The sequence below is a fragment of the Trachurus japonicus genome, chromosome 22 (assembly GCF_045865225.1).
Source record: "Trachurus japonicus isolate A0001 chromosome 22, Traja_1.0".
NCBI classification, from domain to species: Eukaryota; Metazoa; Chordata; class Actinopteri; order Carangiformes; family Carangidae; genus Trachurus; species Trachurus japonicus.
The window spans coordinates 2,518,516-2,539,416 of record NC_140928.1 but is presented as its reverse complement, the minus strand read 5'-3'; the positions used below and the strand labels follow the sequence as shown (position 1 = coordinate 2,539,416).

General features: G+C 40.7%; 1 protein-coding gene across 1 annotated transcript in view; it reads left to right on the top strand.

Moving 5' to 3' along the window:
- The first annotated feature begins 3,487 nt into the window (after positions 1–3,487).
- Positions 3,488–20,901, top strand: part of ehd4 (EH-domain containing 4) — a 42,467-nt gene continuing 25,053 nt past the window's right edge. The window contains exons 1-3 of the mRNA XM_085767316.1: positions 3,488–3,744; positions 16,639–16,815; positions 18,810–18,907. Of these exons, the coding sequence (XP_085623442.1) occupies positions 3,515–3,744; positions 16,639–16,815; positions 18,810–18,907 (505 nt within the window). The 5' untranslated portion in view covers positions 3,488–3,514. The remainder of the gene's footprint in view (positions 3,745–16,638; positions 16,816–18,809; positions 18,908–20,901) is intronic.

The following is a 20,901-nucleotide window of genomic DNA, read 5'->3' as shown; positions in this document are numbered from 1 at the left end:
GGTTTTAACTCAGGGACTCACAGCTGGGATGTCGAGGTTGGAGACAGTAGACGGTGGGCACTGGGTGTGATACCAGAGTCTGTGCAGAGGAAGGGGAAGAAGATATGGTCTGGATCATGGAAAATATGGTTCTATGAAGGTAAATACTTAGCACATTCACCATCAGGTCCAAACATGTATCGCCCCCAGCAGAAGAAGCTCCAGAGGATCAGAGTGAATCTGGACTTCAACGGAGGAAAACTGTCGTTCTCTGATCCTGATACTAACACACACATACACACCTTCACACACACTTTCACTGAGAAGATGTTTCCATATATTGGCAATGCTGATCGAAATCCATTGAAGCTGTCACCAGTGAAGGTGGATCAGAGCAGTTAGAGATAGAGTAAAAAGTCAGTGAATTGAACCTGTTAAACTGCACCTGTCTTCCTGCTGCCTCATTATTACAAAAACTCTTTATTTCTCTTTGACTTGTGGTGGTTTTTATAACCTTTTTTCTCCTTAAGTAGCTATATGTTTTCATTCTGTTGTAAACCTTTTCATCTGTAAAATGATTTCATGCATTGCATTTACCTTATTTTGATTGATGTCAATTATTTTATGTCATATATTGTTTTTGATTTTATTTGTGTAGATCTATGAAGAGCCACAAACTAAACTTGTGATCAATCAATCATTAGTTGTAAACATGTCAGTTCATCATAAAAAGCTGAATGTATGTACATTTGTTCCTGTAGTTCATCAACACATTCTTCTGTGGTTTAAATTATGTCTCATTTTATGTCATTAATCTTGTGTTATTGTGATTTTGTGTAGATCTATATAAAAAAAAGCAACAAACCGATGATTATTAACTAGATTAAAATCAACAAAAACAGCTGATTTCAGTGTAAACATGTCAGTTCATGATAAAAAGCTGAATGTACATTTATTCATGTTTTTCATCAACTCAATAAAACCTTGTTCTGACTCATGTCTCTGAGTCATGTGCTGCTTTTCTGCTTCTTTGATAGTTACACTAATAGAAATACAGTCTCTGCACGTAGTGGTCAGTAGCCAGTGTATCTTTTGGTCATTGGATTTTCTTCTGATGAATGTGAATTAAAAAACAAAAAAATAATGGTTTATTTGATTTTTATGTTGAAATACAAGAAATAAAATAGAAACACAAGGCATTCTTCTTTTTGAGTGTCAAAGAGCAATTGATTTTCATCAAGCTTCTACCATTTTCAGCTCAAAATCTCCTCAATCTTGTTGCAGAAAATCCTCTTCTGCACCCACTTTTGTGTGATATGCGCACAGATTTCTGTAGATGTCAGGCCTTGTTTTGCCATGTCTAAAATCATATCTGAGTAGGGCTCCAAAGACCTTTTTTTGGCCTATACAGAACCACACACAGGTACTGTAGGGCTCATTGGCGCTCTTGCCTTGAAAATCGTCAGTGTATCTTTTGGTCATTGGATTTTCTTTTGATAAATGGGAATTAAAAAACAAAAAATTATTGGTTTATTGGATTTTCATTTTGAAATACACACAATAAAATTGAAACACAAAGCTGTTCTAATTTTTTGAGTATCAAAGAACAATTAACTTAAATGTAAAAACTTTTTGATTTTTCAAGAAAATCCAATGACCAAAAGATACACTGACCGAAAATGACAACATCCGGTGTCAAAATATGAAAAAAATCAGTGTTTTTGGTCTGTTTTTTAATTTCTGTTGTCTAGAGATTTTATTTTTTGTTATTTGAAATAGAACATGAAAATCAAACTTTTTAAAAATTTAGTTAATTCTTCTTTGACACTCAAAAAGAAGAATGCTTCGTGTTTCAATTTGACTTTTTGTATTTCAAAATGAAAATCAAATAAACCAATTGTTTTCAGTTTTTTAATTCCTATTCATCAAAAGAAAATCCAATGACCAAAAGATACACTGCCCGGTAGTGTAGTGTAGTGTATTGTCAGGATTCATCCAGCAGGGGGACATAGAGAGCTGAGCTGCAGAATGACCTGAAGCTACACTGATTTATTTAGACAGCAAACACCTATCTATCTATCTATCTATCTATCTATCTATCTATCTATCTATCTATCTATCTATCTATCTATCTATCTATCTATCTATCTATCTATCTATCTATCTATCTATCTATGTTTCATATTCCTGCAACTGGAGTTTGAGTTCACACTGTGTATAAATGATTCTGTCATAAAAACAAATGTACAGAACTTGAAATTGTAAATCTTCTTGCATTATGCTTCATTTCATTTCATTTATTTGTTCCATGCATAGACATTTTCACTTCATACATTACTGACAAAATGAGATTATAATTTACACATCCCATGCCTGGAAAGGAGCAAGATGAAGAAAACGTATTTTTCCTGCCCCTAACTCATTTCCTTTTGATATTAGACTAGATGGTCTGCTAAATTAGGCTTCTTGTAGTAATACTGACATAGAAAGAAAAGAAAAAGAAAACACAAGCAACTCTGTTATATGACTTCCTAATGAAAAGAAAGAAAGAAAGACATTTGGCTCCAAAACAAGTAATGGTGACATCCCTAGCTTATGTTTCAAAGAATATATCTTAAAGGGATAGTTCAACATTTTGTCAAATTGGCCCACTGCCATAATCCCTATAGTCATAGCAGTAGGTTTGTTACCTTTAGAGTTGTTTTAGGTAAATTCATGCAAAAATGCTGATGCACGTTGCCTTCAGGGACAGTTTTTCATCAAGCAGTCTCTGTATTTCCCTCTAAAACAACTCTGTCTGGTAATGTTGTGTTATTATCTCATAGTGTGGTGAATGTGCAGCTCACAACTTGTCCACCAGAGCGTTGTGGAGTTGTTGGATTTTGATGATGAAGGAAACCAAGAAATCCCATAATGAGCCTCCGTAGCGTAGCTCTGAGCAGCTCACGGCTCTGCTCCACCGTTCTAAAAACAGCTTGCACCGACAATTAAAGGTAACAAACCTACTGCTATGACTATAGGGATTATTATGGCAATGGGCCAATTTGACAAAATGTTGAACTATCCCTTTTAATAGAGTCAATTATGTATCTCAGGCAGCTCAAACACACAGTCCAGTGTTTGTGTGTGTGTGTGTGTGTGTCTGTGTGTGTGTGTGCTGCGTCACAGGGGGAAGGGCGGTGCCCTCAGGTAGGTGCACCAGCAGCAGCAGCAGCAGCGGTCACAACACAAACACACAAAGAGACAGAGGAGGCAGTGTGTGTTCACAACAGCGGCGGAGACTCCCAGCCAGGGGCCAAACACACACACACACTCAGCCCCTCTCCCTCTCCCTCTCCCTCTCTCACACACACACACACACACACACGGATTCTTCCTCCGCTCAGCCTGAAGGACGGACGCAGCAGCCGAGCGCGATTTGGAAATATCGAAAGAGGGAAGTGTGAGCTGCAGCAGCGGAGCAGCAGCAGCGGAGCAGGGGGGTGAAGCAGCAGCAGCAGCAGCAGCAGCAGCAGCAGCAGCGGGGTGAAGCAGCATGTTCAGCTGGGTGAAGCAGGAGCAGGGCGGCCGCAACAAGGAGGGAGAGATGTACCAGACGGTGACGGAGGGGCTGCAGACGCTCTACAGCAAGAAGCTGCTGCCGCTGGAGGAGACTTACCTCTTCCATGACTTCCACTCCCCGGCGCTGGAGGCCGCGGACTTCCAGAGCAAACCCATGGTGCTGCTGGTGGGACAGTACTCCACCGGGAAGACCACCTTCATCAGGTACGTTCACACTCATAACCTCCAGGCAGGGCCGGCCCTAGGATTTTGGTGGCCCCCTAAACAAGAGTTTTGAGGCCATTTTCTCGACTTTTACATAGGCTATTTTCTTACATTTATCTTTTTAAGATACTTAATACTCAAGTGTTTTATGTCTTTTTGAAAAATGTCCAATCCCTTGTGAAAACACTCCTTCAGTCATGAGAATGAACTGTTTTGGTGCTTGAAATAGGATATGAATACAGTAATAGATAAGTGTAGAAAACAAGTCTAAAATGACATTTTGTAAGATTGTTTTTTGAGCACAAATGTTGTCATTCTGCCGTTCTATTTTCACCAAATGTCTCAAATGTGAGATAAAAGAAGCTGAATATTGACTTCACATTACATATAAAGCTCATAGCTGCACGTGCAGACCTCAGGATGTTTAAATGACTTGAATGAACCCCGGTACCTTTCTGATCATGTGGCCCCCCACCTAACGGCTGTGGCCCTAAACAACCACATAGAGGGTTTATGCCAGCGGCCGGCCCTGCCTCGGGGCTCTGCTGCTGCTCACAGCCGCTTCACACGCACCCAAACCCGGCCTGGGGAGTCACCTGAGGTCGGTGCGCTCCACAAACCAAAGAGAGACTCAGTTTATTGTCATAAATGAACAAAGAAACAAGAAATATTCACATTGAAGAAGCTGGAATCAGAGAATCTGGACTTTTTTTCTTTAAAAAAAACTACTCAAACTGATTATTAGATGAGAAACCAATGTGAGATTATAAATCCATGTCCATCACTGTCTCCAGTCCCAGTCCTCATAATAATCATGTGTCTTGATATTTACATTATTCCTCCTCAGCTAAAAAGAAGAAAAGATGATTTGATGTAAAATCTAAACCAAATTTAATGTGAACAAAGTTTGTATTGAACAGAAGAACACAGCACAGAACCAGCTGAAGTCTCCTCCCACTGTCCACACTGGTGGTGACACCAAGTTGTTACCATGGTTTAACACAAGCAGAGACTTTTGAATTATCTGGAACTCATTGAATTACATCACAGAAACCAAAATGAGACAGCAACAAGAGAGACAATTGGGGTTAATAATATAAAAAAAAAGAGTACGACAACACTAGGGACGGCTTCAGAGCAGATTCCCATCAGACTTTAACGTCTGAAGGTTTGAGCTGAAGAGAATAATCTGTGTTTACTAAGTCTAAACTGAGTCTGTTGAATAGAATTATGTCAGATTTAATAAAATAAACATCATCATATTCAACTTCACTTATCTGAGTCATGACCTGATAAATCCAGCAGACAGTGAACGCACCACCACTGTCAAACTGTCATTATAGGAAAAGTACAAAAAAAAAAAGAAAAAGATTATTGGTCAGGTTCCTTGGAGGTTGAGCAAACAGGAAGTGACTTCAATCCACAACAATAACAACATTCTTATCATTATTATTATTATTATTATTATTATTATTATAAATAATAATATTATTATAATGTTGTGTAGCCTATAATGTGTAGCTACTTGTGTCTCTGTGCACATTTCCACCGGGCGGCTCGGAGCTCGGAGCGTCATCCTCTCCTCGTGTGGAAACCTACAGTGACTCATGAGAGCAACGGTGCTGCCGAGGCTCATGGGAACTGTAGTGTCGTAGTAGTAGCGTATGACAGGTGAAGAGGAGGAGGAGGGAGGGAGGGAGGGAGGGAGGGAGGGAGGGAGGGATGTGGTGTGGATCATGAGCTGTGTGGAAGAGACCGGTCATTGTTCAGGGTGTCGACGATACTTCCTGAACTTCCTGAGAAAACAGAGAGAGATTTAGAAACATGGGATCAGATCTTAGAAAGACTCAGGATCAGCACGTTGTCAAGTTTAAAGCAATGAATTCAATTCAATCTTTATTGGCAAAGCAGCAACAACAGCAAACAGAATCTACATGAGTTTATAACAGGACATGTTGTTTGACTCTGTACAGGTTCACATCGATTAATATTCAATTCTTAATTTTCTATCTTCTGTAAAGCACTTTGATCACCGTTTTAGATAAATAAACTTTGATTTGATCAAAGGTAGTCAAGCTTAATGACATCAGCTGGCGTTAAAGTTAAAGTTACAGTCAGAGTTTCACCTGATCGTCACAAACACTAAGAGATCAATATATTGTTCAATATCAGAAATGATAATAATGATGATGAGAGTAACACACTAAGTTAAAGGATGATGGACTCATTGATTAGCCTAGAACTCTATCTGCCCCCTAGCAGCAGCAGATCTCTTTGCTCCGTAGGTGGGTCTAGAAACGAGCCAGAGGAACTTTTTGAGTCTGGAACACCGATTGTGTTGACCAATCACAGCGCTCTATCTGTTTAGAGAGTCGTTGGGCGGCTTAACGCCATGACGACATAGTTTGCGACGGTGAAAAACATGACAAGAAGATAGATGGCTTTGGTAAAGGAATCGTTTGAATCGGCGTTGGCATCAACTTTGAAAGAATTAAACTTGTCATTTTCTTTACAAGTTGAGCCAGAAACTGCTCTGAAGTCGTTCATTTGAAGAAGGATGGATTTGGTGTTTTGCCGACGGGATACGGGAAAAGTTCATGGACCGTCACTCTGTCACTACAACATTTTGCACAATAACTTATTAGTAGTATTTGTATATATCTTTATTCTATTCTATTATATAGTATATGGTATGCATATCTCCTTTTTGTATATAGTATATGCGTATCTTTTGCACTAGAATATTTTAATTCATTCTCTTTTATTTCATTTTATTTCAAATTCTTAATTCTCTATATTCTTATTCTATTCTATTTTTGGTACTTTTATGTGTTTGCACCTGACACCAGACCAGGTCCTGGTGCTGTAAACGACCTTTACTGCTCTGGGCAATAAGTTACAATGATGACATCATCATCATCATCATCATCATGCTGCTTCCTGCTGCCTGCAGCCGCCGTGGTCACGAGTCAGAGAGCTGATCAACACACACACACACACACACACACACACACACAAAGATTCAAGATTCAAGATACTTTATTGTCATTGTACTTGTGTGTACAACGAAATTCAAAGTCAGATACGGACTCGTTAAAAAAAGACAGGAGAATAAAATAAATAAATACTAAAACAATATACATCACTCACACACTGATCCACACACATTCTGAAGCATCACTACTGTGAACTGATGAGTCATACCAGTACCATATTATAATAATAAGAATAATAACAATAAATAATAATTTAGTGTATTCTTCTAGTTTATGCAGCTTGGTCCTCCTTCAATATTTCCTAATCAGAGCTGTGACATCACTTCCTGTTTAGTGTTGTGTAATGTGATTAGAGCGAACTAGGCCTTAATGAGGAAGCTGCAGCTGAAATGGAATTAACCTTCTTCTTCTGTGTGTGTGTGTGTGTGTGTTTATTATTTTTTCATCTCACTGACCAACTTCATGTGGAAAAAAGAGTTTCCATTAAGATCCCCTCTGCAGCAAAACTCCTCCGAGCACCTGAACAACTTCAAGTCTTCACCTTCAGTCTCAGCTTCTGTCAGTTAAACATTCATTGATCTAATGGGCTAAATTTCCTCTTTATTCTCTGATTGCAGCTCCTTTAATCGACTTAATGTGTTTAACACCAGACTCCAGTAGAGCTGCAGCTAACGATTATTTTCACTATCGATTAATCTGTCGATTATTTAAACGATTAATCGATTAGTTGTTTGTGCTCGATAAAATGTTAAAAACATCGTTCAGTGTTTCTCAAACCACCAGACGACATCGTCCTCAAATGTCTTGTTTTGTCCACAAACCAAAGAGAGACTCAGTTTATTGTCATAAAGGAACAAAGAAACCAGAAATATTCACATTGAAGAAGCTGGAATCAGAGAATCTGGACTTTTTTTCTTTAAAAAAAACGACTCAAACTGATTATTAGATTATCAGAATAGTTGATGATTAATTTAATAATCGATTATTGTTGGATTAATGGATGAGTTGCAGCAGCTCTAGCCTCCATGTGCAGACCGGTCTGTCTCCACAGGCAAAGTGACACAACTTGTTCCAACTCGTCACAGACTCAGCAGGTTTTTGAGTCTGATGTCGGTTTGTAACAGTAAATGTCAAAACACAAGATGAGGATCAGGTTTGAGTCCACAGCTCTGTCTCTGTCTCTGTCTCTGTGTTCATACAGTTTAATGTTCCACCCAGATCAGCTGCTGCAGCCTCGTAAAGTAAAGTTCAGTTTGCCTGAATCACGTGCAGATGAATCCTTTTGGTAAATGAATGAATGAATCTTTTTATTTCCAACATGTAAAACAAGAAAGGAAAACGATGAGCGAGTAGCTGCACTTTGCAGACTCTTGTTCTCATGTCCAGAAAGAAGTCAGCTGAAGTTAAAATCTTCACTGCAAAAACTCAAAATCTTACCAAGAATATTTGTCTTATTTCTAGTCAAAATGTCATTTCTAGTCAAAACAACTCTCTTTCTACTTAAAATAAGACTCATCACATTAAAAAGCAGCTTGTTTTTAGACACTTTTTATTCTTTCAAGCAGATTTTTACTTGAAATAAGTAGAAAAATCTGATAGTGGAGCAAACTTGCTTTCACTGGCAGATTTTTCTACTTATTTCAAGTGAAAATTAGTTTGAAACAAGTAAAAAATATCTAAAAACAAGTAAATTTTTAGGTGATGAGTCTTACTTTAAGTGGAAAGAGAGTTGTTTTGACTAGAAATGAGACATTTTGACAAGAAAGAAGACAAATATTCTTGGAAAGACTTAGAGTTTTTGCAGTGTTTATGTGGTCCAACCAATAATCCTCTGGCTTCTCTTTAAATGCTCTAATACTAATAATATATGTTCAATCCAAATCATATCTATAGGTTCTTAAAGATGTAAGTTTTGGCAGTAATACTCCCAGTAAGTAGACAAGGAGGATAAGACATAAATATGAAATAAATAAAGAGATAAACTGAGGTCCCAGTAAACAGCCCGTTATTGTTGAACATCTGCTTCCCTGTACCGTTGTGAATATCATATCATTTTTGTACTTCCTCTTAAAGCGCTTCATGAAATGAGTTGTAACTTCAGTGTCAGGTGACAGATGAGCAGGTTGATACGTTTCTGCTTCAGAGATTCTGTAGAAATGTAGAAATCAACTCAGATGGAAACAGATCAGACACGGAGCACTGCAAAAGATATTTGTCTTATTTCTTGTCAAAATGTCTCATTTCTAGTCAAAACTAATCTCTTTCCACTTAAAATAAGACTCATCACCTAAAAATTAACTTGTTTTTAGAGACGTTTTACTTCTTTCAAGCCTATTTTCACTTGAAATAAGTAGAAAAATCTGCCAGTGAAAGCAAGTTTTTTGTGCTTGTTGTAATAAGAAAGAAAAACTTGCTCCACTGTCAGATTTTTCTACTTAGTTCAAGTGAAAATCTGCTTGAAATAAGTAAAAAGTGTCTAAAAACAAGCTGCTTTACGTATAACTATGTATGTATATGTATAAATATACTTATTTTAGTTCTAATTAGATTTGTTTTGACTAGAAATAAGACAAATATTCTTGGTAAGATTTAGAGTTTTTGCAGTGAGACAGGAGGAACCAGCCGAGCTCATGTTAAACCTTCCTACATGTCAGAATGAAACAAGTCTCCTCCTGATGAGAAAGAAGCCGGTCTGAGACGTAACCAGAGCTTCCTGCGTCTGTCAGGACTCGCTCAGTCGTCCAGAGCTGCAGAGAAGGGACGGTCACTCGGTCCCCGTGTCCTGAGGGTCGGGACGCTGAGCTGCTGCTGCAGAGAGAGAACTGAGGCAGAGTTACAGAGAGTTCCCACCCAGAGACGAGCTGAGACCTGCAGAGGCTCAGACAGTCATTACTGCTGCTGCTGCTGCTGAACTAGGAAAGAGAAATCTGTTGTTTCTGCAGATTTTAGTCATTTTGGTTCATATTCTTTCTTTTAAGCAGAAGTAAGCGGAATATTTGTGTTAATCTAAGTCTTAAATAGTTGTATCTTCCGACAGCAATCACTTCTATAGAGTGTTTGGTCTGAAACACGGGTCTGTCAGTCACTCTGCTCTGCTCTGAGCCGAGGAGAAAACTTTTCTCGTATCCTACAAGTTTTATCCAATGAGGAGAGAGAACGGCATAAAGGGGCAGTCCTCTCTGAGTGTGCAGCCAAGGGATGCGCGTGAATGTGGTGACGTAGGGACGAGGACCAATAGATCCATGACGAGGGCGGGGGCTGCTAACTCCATCTGCTGACAGGAAGTTAGACAAAACCACCGGATCGCTTACTAATGCTTTAAGTTTCCATCTCCTCTCTTAGCTTCTCTCTTGAGCTCTAGTAACAACAGGTTGGTTTCGGCCAATCAGAAGAGAGCAGGAGGCTCTGGGTCTCTCTTCTGATTGGCTGACTGTTTTCTTACTGATCCAATTAAAAATAGAGCAGATTTCAGAATAAAACACTCAGAGAAACCAAATCCTGCAAAGTTGTTGTTGGATGGATGGTGGGTCCAGGTGGTGAGGGGGCAGGGCTTAGTTGTGACATCACAAAGTGACAGGAAGTCCTGACGGCTGGTTTTAAGGCTCAGTTTCTGAATCCAGGCTGTGTGCATTTCTCTGTGGACTGAGGCTTTGATACTTTCACAGTATTAATATAGAACCTAGAGCTGCTTTATAATCACATTACACATGGACATCTACCTTTATACTGTATGGAGCTTTAACACAAACATCTACCTTTATACTGTATGGAGCTTTAACACAAACATCTACCTTTATACTGTATGGAGCTTTAACACAAACATCTACCTTTATACTGTATGGAGCTTTAATACAAACATCTACCTTTATACTGTATGGAGCTTTAACACAAACATCTACCTTTATACTGTATGGAGCTTTAACACAAACATCTACCTTTATACTGTATGGAGCTTTAACACAAACATCTACCTTTATACTGTATGGAGCTTTAACACAAACATCTACCTTTATACTGTATGGAGCTTTAATACAAACATCTACCTTTATACTGTATGGAGCTTTAACACAAACATCTACCTTTATACTGTATGGAGCTTTAATACAAACATCTACCTTTATACTGTATGGAGCTTTAACACAAACATCTACCTTTATACTGTATGGAGCTTTAACACAAACATCTACCTTTATACTGTATGGAGCTTTAACACAAACATCTACCTTTATTCTGAAGGAGCTTTAATACAAACATCTACCTTTATACTGTATGGAGCTTTAACACAAACATCTACCTTTATTCTGAAGGAGCTTTAACACAAACATCTACCTTTATACTGTATGGAGCTTTAACACAAACATCTACCTTTATACTGTATGGAGCTTTAACACAAACATATTTATTGTCCTCTCCTCTCACTCTTCCTCTCAAACAAACGTCTCTCTGACACTGTGGCTCTTTTCCATTAGAGCGTTTTTACATTAATGTTCCTTGTGGCTTCACTCAGACGTGACGGGACACGCGCTGAAACTGCAAATCCTCCAACCAGCAGCCAATCAGAGGAGAGAGACTATACACCACCAGTACTATAGCTTCTTCTGGATTCAAACTGAAAGACAGGAGACCTTTAGTGTCCTTTAGTTATGAACGTTTGCATTTTGCTGCGTGCGGTAGAAAAGCGTCAGAAGCTGCACGTCGGAGTGTCCTTGAACGCAGCTTCACTCGCTCTCTGCTGCATCACCAAAACCGTTGAGGTGGTTGCAGATGAAGTGACTGATGAGGTCATCGCACACTGAGCGGTTACACACTGAGCTTATCTCATGTCTGCAGACAAAGGGTGTGTGTCTTTGTGTGTGTGTGTGTGTGTACATGTTGGGTACAAACATTCATAAGTGTTGGCAACAGAACTGACCAATCACTTCAAGCTGCAGAGAGAGTCTGGCTGCTGGTTGTGTGTGTGTGTGTTTAATGTGTGTGTGTGTGTGTGGGGCCTCTGTAGTGGCCCCACCCTGCTGCAGGAATGCTATGAATCATGCAAACTAGGAGGAATGCTATGAATCATGGGAACTTGTTGCCAGTAAACTGCAGAGTCAACAGATTTCCTCGTCTTCTTCTCGTTCCACTTTTTGTTCTTCTCCTTCTTCTTAACCAGCAGCGTTAACGTTGGACCACAAACAGGTGACTTCTGTTTCTATCTGACTGGTAGAAACTAGGGATGTCATGTCACAATTACTTGTTTTCACAATTAAACGCCACAGTTAAAGCAGAAGTAAGCGATCCGGTCGTTTTGGGCTAATGCTGCGTTCCAGGCAGGCTTTTGAAACCGTAAATTACAGCTTCAAGTCACAACTTACGACTTTGTAGCGTTCCAGGCAACCCACTCGTGTTTCTCCGACCTGTTTTACCTGTGAAAGTCACTATAACGGCCACTCGTAACTTCTGACCCGTGAACTCGTACCAGATCGAACTGGTACCACTTCACAGGTCGGAAAAACACCAGTTGCCTTGAACGCACCATAACGTCTTGTCAGCCGATGGAGTTAGCAGCCCCCGCCCTCGTCATGGATCTATTGGTCCTCGTCCCTACGTCACCACATTCACGCGCATCCCTTGGCTGCACACACAGAGAGGACTGCCCCTTTATGCCGTTCTCTCTCCTCATTGGATAAAGGTTGTAGGATACAAGGAAAGTTTTCTCCTGGGCTCAGAGCAGAGCAGAGTGACCGACAGACCCGTGTTTCAGACCAAACACTCTATAGAAGTGATTGCTGTCGGAAGATACAACTATTTAAGACTTAGATTAACACAAATATATCGCTTACTTCTGCTTTAACCTAGACCTCTTCTGTCTGAGTAGAGGATCGACCCCTGCAGCAGACAAAGGGGTGTGGAACAAACCTTAGGGGGACGTTCCTCAGGTATAAATGTTTAGGTCTCCCCATTGTCTTGGTCTTTCTTTACCATCACCGCTCGGGTGAGGGCTGACCTTTCCTTGCAAGGAAATAAAAACATGTCGGCCGGCAGAAATCTCTATTTCATTATTCACCAACAGCAAACAGCTAAAAACTTCCACGACAGTTCTATATATCTATGCTTCTTTTTGTTCTTCTTCTTCTTAACCAGCAGCGTTAACCTCGGACCACGAACAGGTGACTTCTGTTTCTATTCGATTGGTAGAAACTCATGTAGATACTAGACGTTGAACTCTCGTGACCTCTTTTTGTTCTTGCAGCGTCATCAGTTAAAAGGTGATGACACGTTTCCAGGAAGCTGCAGAGAGACTCATCCTGGGTTATTGATCCTCGTCTGCAGCAGCCAATAAGAGTTGATCGACCGTGACGCGTTGTCGGTGTGTGTGCGCTCGGGAACTACTAGCCTGTTAGATTTCAGCGGGTTTGGTGTTGTGAGAATCGGTTTTAATTGACCTCTGGCTAAGCCCCGCCCCCTCCACTCACTGGGACAAACAGTCAACATTGGGTGACAGTTGCTATGGCAACAGCTGTCACACTAGGAGACATTTCACAGGAGACAGAAAGATTAAATATCATCTTAAAGTCACCAAAACTTCACTTAGCTTTACTGCTATGGCTGCCGTTTGCCGCGAAACGCCGATAGCGATGGGCTAATTTCTGTTAGCCTGTCTATGGAGTTTTACATTATATGTTAGCATTAAGCTAGCGGACTTTATGCTTAGTTGTGATACTGGCTAACATCTAAACATCTCTGACAATATGTTGCCTCAAATACGTTGTTGACTTAACTTAGAACAGATGTAGACATCCTTGTTAAGTTTATCCAGGTTTAGTTGGTGTTGTGGTCTACTGCATAACTTTATCCAGAGCAGACACTTCTCTCGGTTGAGATGTGGCTTGGAAAAAGGTAAAAAAATCCCCCCCGTGGCCTCTCAGGATACCTAGTGTCAGAGTTACATGTACCCCATGAACACCGTTTGACCATTTTAAACTTAAAATGTCAAGAAAAAACATATAAAAACGAATGAAAACTGACTAACTGCAATGCATTTCAATGGACGTGGAAGCAGAGAATGTCCCAGTGTATGGGCTAGCTATAAGCACTGTGATTGGCTCATCGCGTTTGGGGGCGTGGCTTAGCCAGAGGTCAGTTGGATGCGAAATGAGGAAACACATTGTTTTATCGCTTCATCCTGAAAGCTGTGAGTTGACTGATGAGCTGCAGCCGCTAGAAGCTTCATCCTCTTTCAGTCTGAGTCTCTGATCGTCGTCCAAACCCCCAGCTGACGACGACACGGGGGCCGATGATGATGATGTGCGACACCACTGAAGGTCGAAGGTCGGCGGCGAACGGCCCTGGTAGTTTTCCATCGTCTCTGTTTTCTTTTGAAGCCGTGACAACAGGACGCCAGAGGACACAGACATCCTCCATCTCTTCCTTCCTTCCTTTCTCACTTTTCTCCAACGAGGAAAAGCGAGCGCGAGGGGGGACGAGGTCGGCGCTGAGAAGAGAAGAGAAGAGAAGAGAAGAGAAGAGAAGAGAAGAGAAGAGAAGAGAAGAGAAGAGAAGAGAAGAAAGCACGGGAAGAGGTCGATCTCTGCTGTTTGTTATTCTGACAGGACAGATTGACTGAGTCTGAGTCTGAGGCTGCAGCTCGCAGTCACAGCCACGGTTACACAAACAACCAGATCGGATTAAAACGTGTCTGTTCATGCATCAAGCAGCTAATCAGAATAAATTCATGCTGCTCAGATCGATAGAATATAAAACAGTAGAAGAAGCAAATCCACCGGCATAAACCGCCCATCTGGAAATTTCTTTCTGAATGAGCACATTTGGATTCAAACTTTCCAATCAACGTGTTTACGTGACGCGGTTTTATTCAGAATCACTTTTATTTGCCAAGTTTGTGCAGACAAACAAGGAATTAGACTCTGGTTTCTCGTCATCACTTGTACACACACACACATATACTATTAAAAAAAGGACGTACAGAATGAGGACAGCAGCAACTGAGCAATACAACAGGTGGATTAAAGTGGCCAGTTGGTCGTGCAATGAGATAAATAATAAATACTGGATACATATCTGTATGTATATGTTATTTACAGCAGGGTTGTATTGCAATATCTTTTTTCTTTTTTTCCACTTTGGGTCACAAAGATTTATTTTACAAGTCAATAATACAGAAGTTTTTTAATAAAATAAAAATAAAATAAATGAAATAGAATATGTATACATTACGACGGAGTATTGGGGCCACATTGAGAAAAAGAAAAAAAAAAACACAGACTTTGAGAATAAAGTCGTATATTGACTTAATTGTCTAATTTTTTTTAATTTGTCAATGTGACCGTCGTAATACATATACACATTTTTTTATATATATGATATGGCAGTAACAGTGGGATCCCAGGGCTCCAGACTGCCCCCCAATGGAGGCAATTAGCCCCTAAAATTTGAGACGGTGCAAGTGAATCTTCTATCTACTTGCACCAGTAAATTTACTGTTTGTTGGTTTTTAACAATCAAAGAATCTCTGGAATCTCTGAAATGTGAATATTTGCTCTGCAGGTCGATCTGTGCTCCTACATTCTCTGCTTGTGCCCCTAAAGTCTTAGGTTAGGAGCCACTGTGTTGGTCTGGAGTCCTAGATCGACATTTATCTCTATTTAATTCATATTATCTGTGTAACACGTAAACATGGCTACTGAGGTGCAGAGGAAACCAGGATGAAGACAGTCTGAGTCTGTTGGTGCAGTCAGTCAGTTGTTGTTGTTTCTTCTATTGAACATGTCCGTCACTAAAGTCTAGAGACTCTGGGTTTGATTTTTTTCTACCTCAGTCTCAGAGCGGCAGGCGGCCATATTGTTTTGAGGTTGTTGTCCATTCGTCCTGTTGTCATGGACACGATATCTCAGCAACGCCTTGATGGAGCGTCTTGAAATTTGGCAAAAACATCCTCTTGGAGTCGAGGAGGGTTTTTTCTTTATTTTTAGATCGAGCTGGTTAAAGGTCAAACGTCCACACGGTCAAGACAACAGGTCCCAAATGTTAAAAAAAAACCACAGCATCCAGTCACAACTCCTGTTAGCTCTGAGGATTAATAAACAACCTGACTGATCAATCAATCAGGGCCGGCCGCTGGCATAAACCCTCTATGCGGTTGTTTAGGGCCACAGCCGTTAGGTGGGGGGCCACATGATCAGAAAGGTACCGGGGTTCATCAAGTCATTTAAACATCCTGAGGTCTGCACGTGCAGCTATGAGCTTTATATGTAATGTGAAGTCAATATTCAGCTTCTTTTATCTCACATTTGAGACATTTGGTGAAAATAGAACGGCAGAATGACAACATTTGTGCTAAAAAAACAATCTTACAAAATGTCATTTTAGACTTGTTTTCTACACTGATCTATTACTGTATTCATATCCTATTTCAAGCACCAAAACAGTTCATTCTCATGACTGAAGGAGTGTTTTCACAAGGGATTTGACATTTTTTCAAAAAGCAGACCTCAAATTTCCAGCATTTGGCCTAAATTATTTCTTTCTACAGTGTTCTAGGACAAACTGGCCTCAGTGTGCTTACAGCGGAGGTTCTAATATTTAGACATAAAACACTTGAGTATTGTTACATCTGCAAGTATCTTAAAAAGATACATTTAAGGAAATATGTAAAAGTGGAGAAAATGTCCTCAAACCTCAGAGGGATAAACACGTCTGTATTCAGTTTTAACCAGTGATTTGGTGTTTGTGCTTAGAGTGCAGGGCCACAAACAAAAACCTTGTTTAGGGGGCCACCAAAATCCTAGAGCCGGCCCTGCGATCAATGAATCAATGAATCAATGAATCAATGAATCAATGAATGAAGCCAGCTAACTCCTCCTCCTCCTCCTCCTCTTCCTCCTCCTCTTCCTCTCAGGTATCTGTTGGAGCAGGATTTCCCGGGGATGAGGATCGGTCCCGAGCCGACCACCGACGGCTTCATCGCCGTGATGCACGGAGAGAACGAAGGCGTCGTCCCCGGCAACGCCCTGGTGGTCGACCCCAAGAAACCCTTCAGGAAGCTCAACGCGTTCGGAAACTCCTTCCTCAACAGGTACACACACACACACACACTAGTAATAGTCTGTAGCTTTAAAGGGACAGTTCAACATTTAGTCCTTTCACTCCTCTCACCATAATCCCTATAGTCACAGCAGTAGGTTCATCACCTTTAATTATCGGTGCAAGTTGTTTTTAGAACGGCGGAGCAGAGCCGTGAGCTGCTCAGAGCTACGCTACGGAGGCTCATGGGATTTCTTTTCGTTTCCCCTCATCAAACTCATCAAATACACAATCCAACAACTCCACAACGCTCTGGTGGACAAGTTGTGAGCTGCACATTCACCACGCTATGAGATAATAATGTAACGTTAATGCAAATCTGGAACTACATTCCAGACACGGCTGCTGGGCGGAGGGATTTCAAAAGTGCAAGTAGTTCCCAGAACCTTCTGCTACGACTATAGGGATTATGGCAATGGGAGAATTTGCCAAAATGTTGAACTATCCCTTTAAGAGAACTTTTTCTCTTCAGTTTTTGCTGTTTTTGTTCCTCGCAGGTTCCTCTAATCCCAGATTACAGATTACACAGTTATTTTCACCTTTGTCTGATTTAATGAAGCTGCTGCTGCTGGTTTCTAAACAGCCAATGAGTGACCAGTCGACCTTTAATCTGCCCGGAGACAGAGAAAAAGAGCAAATAATCTGATTGGATGACTCAGTTTTCATAGTTTCGGGACAGTAACTCTTTCATTTCTGATGCAAATTTGATGGAAAACATAACATGAGGTGACGGACGATCAATGATCAATGTCTCCACACACACACACACACACACACACACACACACACACACACACACAGACAAATCCTGGCAACCCCTCACACTCCTGTCACTGTTCCTTCTCAAAACACTCACAACCTGGGAAGTGACCGCCTTCACCCCAGTCACCCCAGACTGCAGTGTAAACAACACACACTCCTACACACACACACACACACACACACACACACACACACACACAGGCGGCTGTCAGATTCCTCAGGCTTCGTATCAGTGGTTTAAATTTAGCTAAAAACACTCGTGTCCAAACGTGTTTCCTCCGTCCAGAAATATGTTTTTGAAGAGGAAGTGGACGGACAGTCGACCCTCAAACTGCCCGTGTGTGTATTTTTATGTGTGTGTGTGTGTGTGTGTGTGGGTTGAGGCATTCCTCTAACCAGGAATCCCATGTCGTCCCGGTCGGAGCGACGGACGGAGGAACTTTTCCACAATAAGTTATTGTTTCCAGGGGGAAGTGTGTGTGCGTCACCACGTGTCAGAGCGGCAAGTTTTGTTTTTTCCCGCTGCCAGTCTGTGGCTCGAACGCACCGCGGCGATTTATGGTCTGCTGTGGTCTGACGGCTAAAATTAACTTTAAAAGTAAAACACACACACACACACACACACACACAAAATACTATTTATAGTGAACAACATCTACACAACATGTCAGATTTATTGTCCATGGAAATAGAACACTGCAAAAACTCAAAATCTTACCGAGAATATTTGTCTTATTTCTAGTCAAAACAAATCTCATTATACGTTAAATAAGACTCATCACATTAAAAAGTAGCTTGTTTTTAGACACTTTTTACTTCTTTCAAGTATATTTTCACTTGAAATAAGTAGAAAAATCTGATAGTGGAGCAAGTTTTTCTTTCTTATTACTAGCACAAAAAACCTGCTTTCACTGGCAGATTTTTCTACTTATTTCAAGTGAAAATGTGTTTGAAACAAGTGAAATGATCTAAAAACAAGTTGATTTTTAGGTGATGAGTCTTATTTTAAGTGGAAAGAGTTTAGTTTTGACTAGAAATGAGACATTTTGACAAGAAATAAGACAAATATTCTTGGAAAGATTTTGAGTTTTTGCAGTGAAAATGGAACAAACGTCTGATAAAATTGTAAAATAAAGTTTTGTTTTGATGAGTTTTGAGTTTTTTTTTTAGTTCATGTATTGTCAAACAGATGCATCAAAGTCACATGACCCTGTGTGTTTTCAGGTTCATCTGCTCTCAGATGCCCAATCAGGTTCTTCAGAGCATCAGCATCATCGACACCCCCGGGATCCTGTCGGGAGAGAAGCAGCGGATCAGCAGAGGTACGACCAGCGTCCACACATATGTCCAGATTTAGTTTCATTGGTTGATTGGTCACAGGAAAAAAAAACACTAAATACACATTTGGAGCTGTGTCTGGTCAAAATGTATGTGACCGAACTGTGTATGAGAGGCTAAAGGGCTTTTAATTTGAAGGGCCAGATACAGGAAGTCGTGACAGTCACTCACTGTCAGTTGTTTTTATTTTTATATGGCAATATTGCAACTGTGAATCACTTAAAGGGATAGTTGAACATTTTGGCAAATTGGCCCATTGCCATAATCCCTATAGTCATAGCAGTAGGTTCGTTACCTTTAATTGTCGGTGCAAGCTATTTTTAGAACGGCGGAGCAGAGCCGTGAGCTGCTCAGAGCTACGCTACGGAGGCTCATTATGGGATTTCTTGGTTTCCCTCATCAAACTCATCAAACTCATCAAATACACAATCCAACAACTCCACAACGCTCTGGTGGACAAGTTGTGAGCTGCACATTCACCACGCTATGAGATAATAACACAACGTTACCACACAGAGTTGTTGTAGAGGGAAATACAGAGACTGTTGATGAAAAACTGTCCCTGAAGGCAACGTGCATCAGCGGTTTTGCACGAATTTCCCTCTAAAACAACTCTGTGTGGTAACGTTGTGTTATTATCTCATAGCGTGGTGAATGTGCAGCTCACAACTTGTCCACCAGAGCGTTGTGGAGTTGTTGGATTGTGTATTTGATGAGTTTGATGAGGGAAACCAAGAAATCCCATTAGCTTTGATATTTAATCAATGGGAAACACTGTATCATTAGCCGACTGATCGATCGCCTTAAATGACAACTACTGGTCGACCAAGAAAGTCCACTCGTGTGTCAACATGTGGTAAAGTTTCTGCCGTTCACACCTTCACACTGTGAATGTGTCGTCTTGTGTAGTGATGGAAACACGAGCGTGTCGGTCCGTTGTTGTGTGTCGTTGCGTAACCGACCCTGAGATTCCTTCACTTCCTCATATTGTACAGCCATGATGTGGTTGTGCAGGGTGGAGTGGTCGGCTCCACATTCAGACGTCACTCAGCGTTTCGCTTGAGTATAAATACAGAGTGAGTGAACTCCCAGGCAGCAGAGGTCAAAGGTCACAGCGTGCTAACACCACAGGATACGTATACGGTTCACACCAAAACGTCTCATAGATGGATCATTCAGATGTTCATGTTTTGTTCCACATGAATGGGTGGATTTCCTTCAGATGTCCTGATCCCATTCATTCTCCCCAGAGGATGAACCCTGACGGGATCGACCGCATCTGTTATCTCACATTTCTGAGATTTTCTCCGCGAAACACTAAATCCTGATAGTGAACCTTTTTTTTTTTTTGGTTTCACTTCTCCAACTCCACTTTGTTCCTCGGCTGCAGCTGCTGATGTGAAACCTCCAGAGTTTGTGAATGCAGATCTGAAACCAGAGGAACTGACAAGAGACAGGAACCAGCTGTCGGGGAAGTTGTTGTTTCTGCACAATCCTGAACGTTACAACTGACATCAATGACACCAGGAGTTACTATACTATACATCACTGCAAAAACTCAAAATCTTTCCAAGAATATCTGTCTGATTTCTTGTCAAAATGTCTCATTTCTAGTCAAAACTAATCTCTTTCCACTTTAAATAAGACTCATCACCTAAAAATTAACTTGTGTGTCTAAAAACAAGCTGCTTTTTAATGTATATTTAAGTATAATGAGATTTGTTTTGACTAGAAATGACATTTTGACTAAAAATAAGACAAATATTCTTGGTCAGATATTTGATTTTTTGCAGTGATTAACACGTACACACTGGTCATACGCTGGATCTATCAGAGGTTGGTCCAAGGGAGAAACAGTGGTGGACCACAGAGTCCAGGTCGAGGTCGAGGCTCATTGATACACGTGCTCCTGATGTTTCGTCTGATCGGTGATCTACGTCTTTCGTTTGAGCGTAAACGAAACAAACTCTGTAGATTT